General features: G+C 41.2%; 1 protein-coding gene across 9 annotated transcripts in view; it reads right to left on the bottom strand.

Annotated features, from left to right (window-relative positions):
- Positions 1–608: 608 nt before the first annotated feature.
- Positions 609–14,099, bottom strand: part of VPS54 (VPS54 subunit of GARP complex) — a 53,174-nt gene continuing 39,683 nt past the window's right edge. For all 9 annotated transcript variants that reach the window (XM_049799738.1, XM_049799737.1, XM_049799739.1 and 6 more), the window contains 7 exons: positions 13,373–13,478; positions 9,958–10,045; positions 8,183–8,304; positions 7,991–8,071; positions 4,211–4,318; positions 3,159–3,253; positions 609–1,135 (listed from right to left, as the gene is read on the bottom strand). In XM_049799738.1, the coding sequence (XP_049655695.1) occupies positions 1,030–1,135; positions 3,159–3,253; positions 4,211–4,318; positions 7,991–8,071; positions 8,183–8,304; positions 9,958–10,045; positions 13,373–13,478 (706 nt within the window). In that variant the 3' untranslated portion in view covers positions 609–1,029. The remainder of the gene's footprint in view (positions 1,136–3,158; positions 3,254–4,210; positions 4,319–7,990; positions 8,072–8,182; positions 8,305–9,957; positions 10,046–13,372; positions 13,479–14,099) is intronic.

The following is a 14,099-nucleotide window of genomic DNA, read 5'->3' as shown; positions in this document are numbered from 1 at the left end:
GAAATACACAGGCACTTTTTACTTGGTACTGGCAGTGTCCAGTCTTAAAAAGTAGTATTAAAAACTCAAATAAATTAATTTCAGTTGCACCTTCCTTAATGGTGCAACCTTTTATAAGTAGCCTAGAAATTTTAAAATTCTTCCTGCCCTGTTTTCATTTCCTCCTCTGTCTTTATACATACCACTTTGTGTCTTGGAACTGTAGAGGAATTGGTGAAGTCCTGCAACACTCTGTCTATACCCTACTGTCAGTGGGCACAGCTGCTCTGCAGGAAACCATCCCCATACCAGCCTTTTTACTACCTTCAAATTCCACCAGAAGCCCACTGGGACATTGTCACTGCTAAGGGTGACCATTTCACAACTCTAGCCAGAGATAATGGCTTCAGTGAACTGACAATTTGTTAGAAAATCCTATCTTCAGATAGCAGTTTAGAGCCCAGCTGTGAGAAATCCCCTGAAACAGGGCTGCTCCCTAACAAATCTGAATCCTATATGCAAGCAATCAAAAGACATTTATTTATATAAAGTTCTGTAAAAAAATAAATTTTAGAACAGCATAGTTTCATAGAGAAAAACATTTTCTACAGAGTTCCAACTGCAAGATTTTCTACAGAGTTCCAACTGCAAGATTTTTATATTGTACCATCATTAAATAAGGTGGGACACCATGTGAATTTCATTGCACTAGAAGAAATGCAAAGCATCTTTTTAATATAAAGATATACAGAGCATTCTAGACAACTACAGCTGTGTTACAGCTATGTGTTCTTTTGGATTTGGTCCAAAGAAACCTGAGTCTGTTTCCAGAGAGAATGAAAAAACATTGCACAGACAGCTGATCACTTGTTTCTTGCTGAAGGACACTGAAAAGATCACTCCCTGCAGCTCACTCTGAGCCTAGCTCCCCCGACTATCAATAGTGTCCTTTCTTGGATGCCAGTCTTAAGTATTGACCTCACAGTTTTCACACTGCTTAGAAGAAAGTCGGTCTGTTGTCAGAGCCAAGTGACTGCTCCCAGTGGCTTATCACCTCTTCTGCTCCCAGATTTCAGCCATGTTTAGGTCTAAGTTGTTAAGGCCTTTCAGAGCTTGAAGGTTTCCAGTGTAAAAAGCTACATCCGAAGTAACCAATCTGCAGTGAAACAGACAACAAGATTAGCACCTGAGCCTGTCCCATCCACCTGGAGCATTCGGAAAAACAGCCAGGGGTTGGTTATGAGTTGGGCACACAATTACAGCAATGCATGTTCAAGTACTAGGCCTAAATTAGATATTTTAAGTATCAGTTCAAAACTCAATGCTGTGGAGATGGTTTATTTTACAGGAGTGACAGTACATGATTACCGCTAGGTGTAAAACTAGTTATATGGAAGGGAGATCAAATGGCGAGTTCAGAAAACTCGGCAGGAATTGAGCATCTAAAACTTCTAGTCTCTTGCTGTAATCCCAGGCTTATCTTGACTTAAACCCCTGATTCCGTTGCAACTTAGAATATTAATTATTGCAACATTAATTTCTGTATTCTAGAAGGTTTATGTAAAAACAACCAAACAGCAAAACAGCAATATTGTTTGTAACCATTTATACAGAGTTAAAATCCCTCATATGTTGTTGAAACGTATCAGGGGATGACAGAAACAAGATCATGATGTTTCTAGTTAGGAAGCAGCAAGATGTAGGAATGAAAGTTGTATTTTCATACTAAAAAAATTAACCAGGGTTCACAGATCTGTATTTTTACTATTATTACAGAAACAAGCAGTTTAAAATAGGATGAGGATCAGAAAAGCATGTTAAAAACTAGGTCAGTGAAGACAGCTGGAACAGCAGCAAGTGAAATCCAGCATTTGATGTTTCCCTTTTCAAACGGCCCTGATGACGCACTCCAAGAGCTGTGTTCTCAAGTAAGTAACTGCTGCCATGAAAGAAACAGACTCAGGGCATTCCTGTTTCCAGCAGACAGTAAGGATGGGAAATACACCACCAGTGTGTCACTAGGAACACCTGCCCCAACCTTCCTATCAAAAAGGGATCCATTTAGGCCATCCAGCCACAAGCATCAAACAAACAAAAAAAAAAAAGATCAGGACGAAGACAGCACAGCACACTGTTTAGGATCAGAAACCCAAGCATGAAGCACTCCCGAACACACGCTGGTGCTCTCATTTCAGCTGGGGCTGCTGCAGCCTCACTCCTACTCAGTAAGCTTGTTGGCTTACTTAGTAAGTACCAAAGGCAACTGGATGTTATCTTGCAAATACACAAGTTACTAAAACCATTTCAGATAAGCTCTTTTAACAGAGTACAAGGATGAATAAGCTTAAGCAGGACAAGTAAGAATAAACTGGACAGGAACAAAACTCTTCTTCATTCCAGCAATGTTTGAAACATTTATAAACTTCCTTCTCCGACTTCTTCAACTTAAGACAATGCTTTCTTGCCTGTGGGTAGGCTGACTGAATTTCACCCTTACTATACTGCAAATAAGCACCCCCAGGTCATTAAGAATGATTATAAAACCCACTGTTTCAGGTAACAATCCAACTTACAATAGGATTCAGCCTGCAAGAGGCTGTACACTTTCCTAGGTGTGGGACACAAGGCACAGACAGGTACACTCTCTTAGGAGAGGTACCACTGACCTGTTTTGGTGATAGAGGGTTGGGCAGGGGCAGGGCAGGGGCAGGAAAGGGGAAAAGCTCTGTAAGCATTATCTGTTTCAGATTTAGTTCTGCTCTAAAACTAATTTCTGTATAGAAGCTCCCCATTGCACAGATGAAATACCACTTTTTCCTATTTTTACTTTCTAGAACCATGAGTCATCACCCACATTTCGAAACTGTTTCATGAATCACACAATTCTTGCAAATTAAACTGTGGGTGTCACACAAAAGGAGAAAAAGCAATCCACAAACTGAGGAAACCTAAAGCAGGTTTCCAGTAGCACAATGCCCAATTCCCAATCTATTATCAAGCTGACTGCATTCCCAGTTATCCTGGAAAGGCACAAGTCGTGTCCTTTACTGTAAGAAAGCTCCAAATGGGACATACTAAAACATGGAGCGTGGCTGCATTCTGCAATCACAACTTTCTTGCAGAAGACAGTCTGCTTATTTAAATAAAGCAGTAAAAAAAAAAAAAGTGCCCAAACATACCCATTCAGAGGTCCTCCGTCATTGACTACATTTAGGTGGGCCAGCTGCCTCTTCAGGTGAAGTTTGTAGCTTGCGTTAATTCGTAAAAACAACATCTAAAGAAACCACAGAACCAGAGTAATGAACCATCCCCGTGCTTGCATCACTGCTTACAGTAAGGAAATATACTGCAAACACCTTAAATCACTAATCTTTGGGTTTGTTTTTGCAGTTCATGCGACTTTCCCTTCTGCCAATCCTTCCTAATCTTTCTGGCCATACACAATTTCTAACACACAGGACAGTATACACGCTCACTTATTTGTTACATGTGGCACTTGGAGGACAAGTTCTTGGGAGCATGAATTTTTCTTCCCTGTTGTCTGAAGCATCTAGCCACTTGTATTAAGGCTAGAAGATAACAAATCTCTTTCCTATACTATAATCACTTAAAGTCTTTTTGCCAAGAGAAAGCGTGAAAAACAGTTTGAAGGGACCATTTAATTTAGTGCAAAAGAGAAACTACGATTTAGTGTATTCAGTGACTGGATCAGTCCTTTCTGTCCTCAGATTTACAACTCTGCAGTAGCAATAACTGCAGCAAAATACTGAAAAAAGCACACCTGGTACAATTCGGCTGCATAATACATCTGGTACAATTTGGCTGCATAATACGTTTAGGGACCTTCAGAAGCCACTAAGTTTGAGCAACGTTACAGAATAATTCCCTAAAAGGGCTGTACTCGAGCCCTAAATGTTGCCATTTGTGTAGAATTTCAGCATTAACTCCTGAATTGAAGATTCACCTCTCTAGACATTAAAATGCAACTCAAAATGCTGGAATCGGTCAGTTCTTCCTGCATGTCTCATCATTCTCCCTGCACATCCAAACACTTCAGTTCAGACCAAGCTGTCTGCGTGACTGCTGCCAACCCCTTTAATGTGTGGGTTTCACAAAGGCTCAAAAAAGAATTCCCCCCCCCCCCCCCCAAGATAAAGCAGAAATCTCTTGTTACTGAGTTCATGTGCATTTGCAAGGGAGTTGTTACATGAATCTCAAAAATAACATTCACCTGAGTTTGCTCCTCAGGAAGCAGATCATATATAGCTTCATGCATCTTTGCCATTTGCTTGCAGATATTCCTGAAGCATGCTGAAGGAACAGGAGCTTTCACTTCATACTGGAAAAAAACCCACAACCAGTTACTCCTTTCTACCACTTTAAAACAGTTTATATAGGAGAGCTTCCAACAGCCATCTGAAGCCCTGCAATGTTAAAGACATAATTAGAATCAAGGTTCATTTAGCATATCACAAATTAAAATGGTTGCTGGGCATCATCTGCTTCAGCCAAGAGCTGACATCCTACAATCTTCTAGCAATTCTTGCTTTATAAGCACACAGTAACATTAAAAGCAGTATGAAATCTGAGGAATTCCCAATTTCATCTATTCGCCTTTGTTAGTTTGAATTGCTTCTCTTTGCTCATTACTTTTTGTTGGCTTCTATTACCCTATGAATTACAGATGCAGAGAGAATAATCACTGTGCCAGCTACACAGATGCATGCCATATGGCCTGCTAGCTGGTCCTCTCCTTCAGATTTGTATATGTCAATGACAGACAAGAAATTCTACCTCTGATGAATATACCCCTCAAGTACTTCATGAGAGAAAACTACTTCTCTAAGATCATATACACCCAAATTTCTGAAGAAACAAGGAAAGGAAAGCATAAAGAAATGGAAACTCCTGAAAACTCAATATTGGCCATAAAAAAAAACCCAAACCACCCCACAAAAATGTTGCAGAAATACCTTGGAAAAAGTAGAAAATGTCCCTTCTCCCAGTGACTGAAATGCAAGAACCAAGACACTGGAAACCACCAGAGGGCAAGAGATTTGCTACACAGGGAACAAAATTCTTACATCCCCACCCTGCATAGGGAAAATCTGAATGTGATTTCAGAAGCACTTTGAAAAACTATCCCAGTAACAGTGAAGCCAGCTCTTCAGTTCCTGGTGGAGAGGCTGTGCTAGCACAAGCCTGGGTTAAACACTGGTAGGTCGCCTTTGGTAGGGTGATACATCCCCACAGAGCTTTGCACAATTCAGTGGAAGAGCTGAATCATTATCACTAAATTATTTACAAATGCATCGGAGGAGATGCTCTCTCTTATGCTAGCCTGCATTGTGAAAGAGAACAAACCTTGCCTAAGTGTGGGAGAAAAAAATGAGGAGTTTTGAGAAAGTCTTTACAGAAAAGCCAAACTGATGACTTAATTTTGACAGTAGCAGCAGAAAAATAGTGCTTACTGCTCCAGAAGCCCTGCTCCCTGTGCGGGACAACAGCACAGCATACAGGATTGTGCCTCAAGTCACGAAAGTTAGGCAACAAATGATTTACAATTTACCAGTATGTTGTACAGCCAAAGGGAACTGGCAAGCTGCAGCAATGGCTCTTGCATGACTACAGACAAATCACACCCTTCATCATGACAGGGGAAAAGCAACAGCACCAGAAAGAAACATGAGCTCCAGCCCTACAAGGTGCCAGCCACTTTTATCTCCAGCTAAGGTCAACAGCATGTAATACCATAAGGGATCAGACAAAAATTTACTGCTGTTATGTCCAAACAGTCACAAGACAGCAAGCTCCAAGAGAAGCTAAGAACTCACACTGGATTTTTTTCCATGAACATTTATCACTTTTTAAAAACCTACACTTTTTTCACTTGTTAATTATAGCTGTTAAATACCCCTGTTCCTGTTTTATCTCCCTGACGATGTTAACAGACAGATGCTGGGAACTGTCCATGCTGTTGTGAAACGCCTCACTGAGCTCACAGTCTCATCACAGCGGCACTGTGTGAAGACAGCTCCTGTTCCATGCAGCTCCCAGAAGGAAGCGGAGCCTGAAAATGCAAAAGTAACTTGCCCATGTTACCCAAGTGCCAGGTCAATGTCCTATCTACTGGACCAAACTGTTTGTCTCCTACAAAGCAGGTTTCTAGACCATGCAATGCTTATTTTTAAAGCATGCTAGACACACACTGCTATGAAACTTGCTTGCCTGCTTATTCAGATTTGCACACTTTAAAGCAGGTGACCATTTTATCCACAAGGCACTGAAATATTTGGACTCTCACAAAGACATATAAAATAAAGAACACACTGACATGGTTGCACTGACGTGCCCATTTGCAAATTTCCTGGTTTTATGTTCTTCACAGCCTTCACCGCCAAGATTTCATTATTTCAGGAACAAGATGAGCCAGATTATGTGGTATGTTAGGAATAGAGGCAAATCAATACATGATCTCCTCTTCTCTTGTACTCTGTGGGCTGCATTCACGCGAGCCAGGCACTCTCAGTCAAGCCTTTAAGAGCTCTAAAGGACAGGAATATTCTCAGTTTGTATCTCGTGGCAGCTCTCAAGGGGAGAATGGGCTATAAAGATGGAAAACCAGTAAAGGATGGATACTTACTAACTACCATCAAGAACATAAACTGTGTTACTGGTTTGTGGGCTAACTTGTTTGGAATCAATAATCTTAATCCTTGCATTTGTCTTTTATTTTCAAGGGATAAGAGGTAAAGTGACCAAAAAGCCATGTTACTTCATAGAACAGGTATTGGGGAGGGGGGGGGAGAGGGGGTTGGGTAGCACAGAAAGCAGCAGACCACTATTTGGATCTTTAGAAAAGGGCATAAACATGTTTTAAAAAGTATAAACACAACAGGAAGCAGGGAGTCTTAATTTAAATGCTTTGGCTTTCTGCCCCCCCCAAGAGTAGATAACACTATTTGATATCCCAAAAAACAGATGAAAAGAAAAAGCACAACATAAAATAAACAATAGAAACAGTGAGGAAGACAGAAATGCTGCCTGTTACAGCTGCCTCACTGCAGCCCCCATCAGCCTGTCCAGAACCTGTGCTCCACCAGGGAGATGCTGTGCTTCTCATGAGCTCCTACAAGAAAGGGGTTGGCCCAGGCCAATCAATCAAATCTGTCACTAAAGAATTACTTTTTCTCTCTCATGGAACAGCTTTTTTTTTTTCTTTTTTTTTTTTCTTTTTCCAAAGAGCATAAGATCTAAAGCAAAAAACTAAGCTTTAAAAGCTCATGTACTTTATCTATCAGATCTGTGGGCCCAGGAGGTCCCATCTTGGGGCAGTCTCTGTCAGTGTATTCTGCCTTTAGATGAGTCAGAGTGAGTGGATCCAGCCCAGGACCAACCTGTTACACTGATGAGTGTTCAAAAACCAAAGAACACTAAGAGCACTTCATGGGACAGCTATTAATGCTGCTACACAGCGGGAACTGCTAAGAGCAGACCTCTAGTCCCCAGGCCTGCAGTTCAATAGATGGGCTGGTCCTTCCCCTCCAAAAACTCTTTCTCCTCCGCAGTTTTTTGCTGTTTCTTCAGCTGCAGGAAATTACATGCTCCCCACTTCCAAAAAGGCACCATCAGGAAGAGCAGGAAACGGGAACTGGCTCAGCCTGACTACAGACAAGAGCTGTCAGTGGATAAAACTGCTGAGGGTAGGAAAGCACTTCAGTTTCTAAACACCAGAGCATCTGTGCCAGCCAAAGCATTTCTGTCACTGATAAAGGAGTAAACGAACAATTTCTTTTTGTGGGGGTGAAGGCGAATCACACCCAGGTGGCAAATGTTAAGACAAAACACATTCACAAGTACAGCACAGAGCTTTCTGTTTATACAGTTCAAAGAAGTTCAAACAAGTCCTGATTAGGAAAGTTTAAGACTCCATTTGAAACATCTAGACTGTATACAATGAGACCTCCAATTGCAATTTAGAGAGTGTATAATTATTTCCATAAATCATTACCTTGGATAATAGTTTGTCAAATAAGCTATCCATTATGGCAACGAGCTTTGCTGAAATTTCAGCTATGTGGTCGTGATAATCCTGTAATGGAAGAAAGCAGGTTTTATTTACTATCTAATAGCATTCGTATTCTTCACAGCACAGTTGAAAGGCAGAACTTTGTGTTTAATTAGGAAATGCCAAAAGAATTACCTTCGTAATGTGGTCAAAATGCCTGAGCATGCTAAACTGCTTCGGCTGCAGTCGAGCTTCAAAATGAGCCCTGATAATAGGAATGTAGTGTACGATTAGCTGTAGGCAACGTGAAGAAAGGGCTGTAAATCCAGAAGCGAGAGAGGGAAAGAAAAATAATTTCATTATTACACAGGAAGAGACATTTTGTATAGACTGTATCTCCTTTAACACAAATAACAGTCCTGATGCAATTTAACTTTTTTTTTCAGAAAAAAAAAAAAAAAAAAAAAAAAAAAAAAAAAAAAGGAGGTAAGCATTTGTTTCCACTGGGAAACCCCACCCAGTGAAGACGCCAGACTAGTACCTGGCTATTCACACCCAGCTTCTGTAAGATACAGGTTAAGGGACTAATTTTACAAGAGGCTTTAAGTGTCTACTTGACATTTTGAGCCCTGAGCACACACAGACATCAGAGAGATCTCAAAAGGCCTGACTCATCAGCTACCTAACCTCAGCAGCCACATTCTCAAGACATCAATATCTCTTCTGCAGGAGGTGTACATAAACACCCTCCCCTGCCAGTGCTGAGCTGCCCAGAGCCTGTTCCTGCCTGTATTGGGAATCCAGCAGGATTCCCAAAACTGAGCTTCTCCTGTGTCCAACATGGCCCAAGCCAGCAGCAGAATACACGGTGGTGCCGGCATGGTCACCACACTGGCCAAACCTTCTGGAACGAAGACCTGACCCAGCTTTTCTCTGCTCACTTGTGTCTGTTCCAACACTACAGCCCATGGCCCCTTGCAGGGGAAGCCTCTCAACTCATCCTCCTCAAGCTATTGCCTTTTTAAAAGGGAAATGCAGACTGGTAATCAGGACACCCTGCAACATGGGAACTGCCAGTTCAAACATCTGCTTCTACCCATCAACCAAAAGCTCTTAATTTCAGGAGACAGTTTAGAACTGGGGGCTCTAGTAGCACGTAAGGCTTTCTGTAACATGGAACTGAGTACCTAGTTCTCCCCAGCCTTTCAGAGCGGCTAAGCAGTCCAGGCAGGTAACCTGGGGCTGGCAATTCAGCTAAACAGATGCACACTGAAAATGAGAAACTCTAAAGCCCAAATCATAGTCTGGATTCAGAACACAGGCACAGAGCCCTAAGTTATATGACTGTGCCAGGACATTCAGCCACATAAAGACTAACTATTCAACTTAGCCCCACCCACAGAAATAATTTCACGCATTACTGACATATGGTTATAACCCACAGGAGCTGTATGTGGACATGGCATTACAGAATACAGCACCATGGGGCAGACAGGACAGCACAGCTCAGCGAAATGCATGGGGACAAGAGGGGTTTGGCTGCATTCCTCTATCTACGTACCTCCAGTCTCAGGATCAGAACATCAAGCGGCTCCCAACCATGCCAAAGTCAATGCTGAAAAAGTAACTACGCCTTCCCACGGTCAAAATAATTTCATGGAAAACTTGCTAGCCTGTATATTTGTTCTTATGCTTCCTTCATGTAACACAGTGAACCTTTAAATTTAAAGTCATCCAGTAGACAGCAGAGGAATTCAATGGACTTTAGTGCACCCGTTAATCAGACAATTCACTACCTTTTAGACATGCTTTACCCCCTAACCAGAAAGGTCTTATCACCCTCTGTGTTCCATGCAGAGCACCACGACACAAACATAGCTTTTCATAAATGCTATGGGTTTTTTTGTGTTTGGTATTTTTTAAACAGGCAGGAGAACAAGCTTTGACATTTTAAATATAGAAATCCATACCTAGGTTTTTTGTAGTGATTGTTTTCAAACCAACAACTTGCAATGCACCAGCTCCAAGCACTAGTTGGCAACTTCTAGAGTTGAAATACTGTAAGAAAAAGGTAATGAAAATGCATGCTGACTCTTTAACGACTACACATAACCATAGTTGAGAAATACCATCAACAGAATTTTGCAAGATTAAACAGATTATTATTAAGGCCATTACCAGAGTTTCACATAGTGCTTACTACAGAAGAGTCCGTGACTGTTAACTAGTAAGACAAAAGGGAACTTTTTCACCACGCTCAGTAGTCATTGGCCCGTAGTATTTTTTTGACTCAGCTTACGCTAAAGCACTCAAGGCTGCGTTTCAGTAAAGGGAAGTAGAAATACTGCTATTAAAAACACAGTTAGTTACTCAGTGATATCAATTCAGGGACTAATTTCTGCTTCTCTACAAGACCTTTGGGTGACGCTTCTCTCAGTGTGAAAGAAAAGCAGCAAGTCAGACTTGCTGCAGACTAGCTATGTTCAGCCTTACTTTGAAAGCCATACACAAGAACAGCTTTGTACTAGAAATCTATAAAACATACTTCTCAAACTAGGACCTTGGATAAGTGAAGGGTAAGGATCTCACTAGTTTTGCTAAGTAGACAAGTGTCATATCAGAATGGAAAATACCAAAAGAACGAGTTTCTGCTCTGGTTCTAGACCTTCCCCACTGCTGACGTTAAAGAAAACTTGAAAGCACTGAAACTCACTGCGGCTGAATCTGTGTTTGTAACACTATAAAATACCAAGATTAAGAAATGATGCACAGAAGATGATAAGACATGTCAAAAACCAATTCCATAACAATACCAGGTATAGTGGACAACTCATGATTTGATCTTCCTAACTTAGTTCAAGGAGAAAAGAAGTTATCATTAAACGCACACAGGCTAGCAAAGTCTCTGGACAGTAAGACAGTTCCTGTTAGCATATTCTGTCTTATTTTGGAATTCTGCTCCATCACCCAGCTTGAGACACCAGATATTTTAGACTAGCTTGGGTGCTGCAGTAGAGACAGAGGAGCCATGGCTGTTGTCCCCAATTTCTGCACTGAATGGAGAGCGGAAGTCCCAGGGCTCATGTTTGAACAGAACTATCCTGCTGACACTGGGGTGGAAACTGGGAGGCAAAACCTATAGAGAGTTGATCCTTTCTCATGCACCTGAAGAAAGATTCACAAGAAATTGTGACAAGGTTGCCTGCAGCTTGTGTCTGCAACACAGAGGATTTCCCTCACATAGAGCTCCTTTTGTTTTGGGCCACAGTCCTGCTTCAGAGGTCTTGCTTCACGATAATGCAAGAACAAACCAGAAATTTCAACCATCCTTGAGTAAAAACAGGAAAAAAATTTTCTGGCTATTGCCTGGTATCAGTCACAAAACCCAGGACCAGAGGATACACCGTGAACTCCACACAGCTGTTCTAGGCTGCCAGAGTGGTGTATCTGGGGCCAGAAGTGCAACCCAGACCTAGTGCCACAACTGAACCTGAGCTACGTGTGACCCCTGACCCAAGAGAGGCTCTCAGATGGAAGTCAGCGTCCAAAACTGACATTCACTTCATCTCCTCCTGAAAAGCAAGACCTTTTCTTATGCCTTCTGGTGGACTTTAGAAGTAGATCCACGGAGCCAAAGATAGATATATCCCACACAGCCTAAGCTCCTCTGATGTATTTAGCTCAGGTTAGCATCAACTCATTGACTGCATGCCAGCCCATTAAAAACATGCTCTATAAAGGAAGATAGACACTCATATTCTCCCCCTGCCTTTTGTGAATATTACTCAGTTACCAGACGGCCTGTTGCAAACAAAGCAGAGAGGAAGCAGTATGCCTGCAACATCAAAGGAGCAATACCCCCTCCTTGTGATTGCTTGGAGGAAAGCATTTCTGTGTTCCAGCACCAAAGCTGCAAGCCTTCTCTTATTTGCACTAACTAAACAACTCCGGTAATTATGATCGTGTTTTTGTCTATACGCAGGTGTCATTTCACTCTGGTTGCAGCCACAGTTCAAAACAGCCTGGAATTTCATTACCTGGGAACACTTTGCAATTTCCATCACAATAAAGACTAGCTCTTGCTACCTTCAAAGCTAACTAGCTGACAGTTGTCAAACAAGAAGTATTAGTGACCAGCAAGGACACCTTGAGTGGCTCTTATTTTGTTCCAAGTGTAATAAACGAGCTTTTGTTTTTGCTAGCTGTTCTTGGCATTTCTCCAATTGATGGCACCTTGCTGCCAGATAGGAAATACAATAATTAAACTGCACACGGTTTGAATAGCAAGGAATAAAACGCAAATGACAAAGCTAGAACAAGATATGGTAGGGAGAGAGAAGTAATACAGAGATGCAAATCTAGACAAGTTTGAGGCATCTGCTGCTACTCTGCCTACCAAAAGGTGCTGCAAGACTTGAGTGAAGCAGCAGCTGGAGAATGAGAGGTGAAGTGGGGCATCCCCAGTCCCAGACTGACTGATTTGCCTCAGATGGTGCTTTCAAAGGGGCAGTTTTGTAGATGAATCTGAATGATGACTGCAGTGAAGAGTGTTGCTGCATCTGGTTATTCAGATAAGAAATACCAACAGGAAGATTATTTAAAGGTCCATCTCCTAGGGTGTGTTTCCCTTCCCCATCCCTCACCTTATGTGAAATATACTTTTAGAGAGTAGAATCTGTTCATCTTTCAATGATTATGCTTATGTTCAGAACCCTAATACCTGACATAACCTTTGTGGGCAAAGACACAAGGGAAAACCTTGAAATAAATTAACTGTTAGACTTTGGAGCCTATAAAAATATATATATACACACACACATATATATATAAAAATTATTTTTTATTATTGTTTACTTATATTACCTTGCAGTATCTGTGCTTTACCAACTTTCTTCTTCCTTAGTGAGGAATAAATGACAAAAAGGTCCTGGTCTTTCATCATCTTTACATTTGACAACAGAAGCTTCATCCCATACTATTTTTCATGCTTCTACTGGCTATACCTCTACTGATTTGTAAAAACCAAGGACTTGTTTCCTTCCTGAATATAGATATATCTCTGTGGCATCTGGGATCAAATTGCTGCTTCTTCAGCAGCATTAATCCTACATGCAGCCTGAAGGACAGGCAGCTATAACAAACACTAGTAGATGGGATTTCCAGTATTCCAGGTGAACAAGAGGAACGACAGTCTTCCTGAAGTTAATTCACACAACAAATTGCATCTTTAATGCCCTTTTAGCTTAAAATGCTACCTTATGGCACAATAACAAAAGCCATCATTTTAAGACAATTATATCATTTATATGAAATCATAAGAGAGTAAGACATATTCTCCTCCCTGAATACCCTTGATGAGCACAGTCAGTACATTTGGAGTCATACCTTCAGTAAATCAGACAGGCGGGTAAGCATGTCAGTGGTGATGGAAGGAATGTTATCCACACACTGGCAGTACTCAAGGATTATTCTTATTAACAGCAATACTGTCCTACAAGAGAGGAAACAGCCAAAGATGTCATCTCAGTGCACAGAAGATGCTGAAAAATCAAACACAGGCCAATCACGTTGGTAGAAGCTACTTGATGCTAGAGATTAGAGCATTAAATAAAACCACTAACTGATCTGAAGTAGAAGTAAAACATAAGAGAAGATATACATAAAGATGGTTATAAAGAATACTCATTCCACAGGGCGGCGTATGGAAAAAGTATTTAACATATGAGAGAAAATCTCTGAAGTTCATTGGTACAACTTTTTAATCTCCAAAAAAGCTACTGTGGAACTAGAAGTCTCCACATAGATGTTGGCAGGGGACAAAAAATCCAGAGCTCCTTTCTGGTACTACTGTATAATTCTGGCCAACTTTGAGCAAATAAAAATCCACAGAATGTAGACAGCAACCACCATTGAAAAGGATGTAATGAATGCTAAGGAGTCACAAATAGAGAAGACAGCTGTGAACAAACAGCAGCAATATTCAAAGATGCTCAACACCTAATTTCCCCTGAATTCAGCAGGCACTGGAGAATTTGGGAGCTACCAGATGGAATTAAGGCAGCTCCACAAAGAGCAGGTACATTCCTTTGAATTCAAATACACAGAAGGCAGG

Source organism: Accipiter gentilis, chromosome 5 (assembly GCF_929443795.1).
Source record: "Accipiter gentilis chromosome 5, bAccGen1.1, whole genome shotgun sequence".
Taxonomy (NCBI): Eukaryota; Metazoa; Chordata; class Aves; order Accipitriformes; family Accipitridae; genus Astur; species Astur gentilis.
Note: the sequence above shows the minus strand (reverse complement) of the source record. Positions and strands in the feature narration are given on the sequence as shown.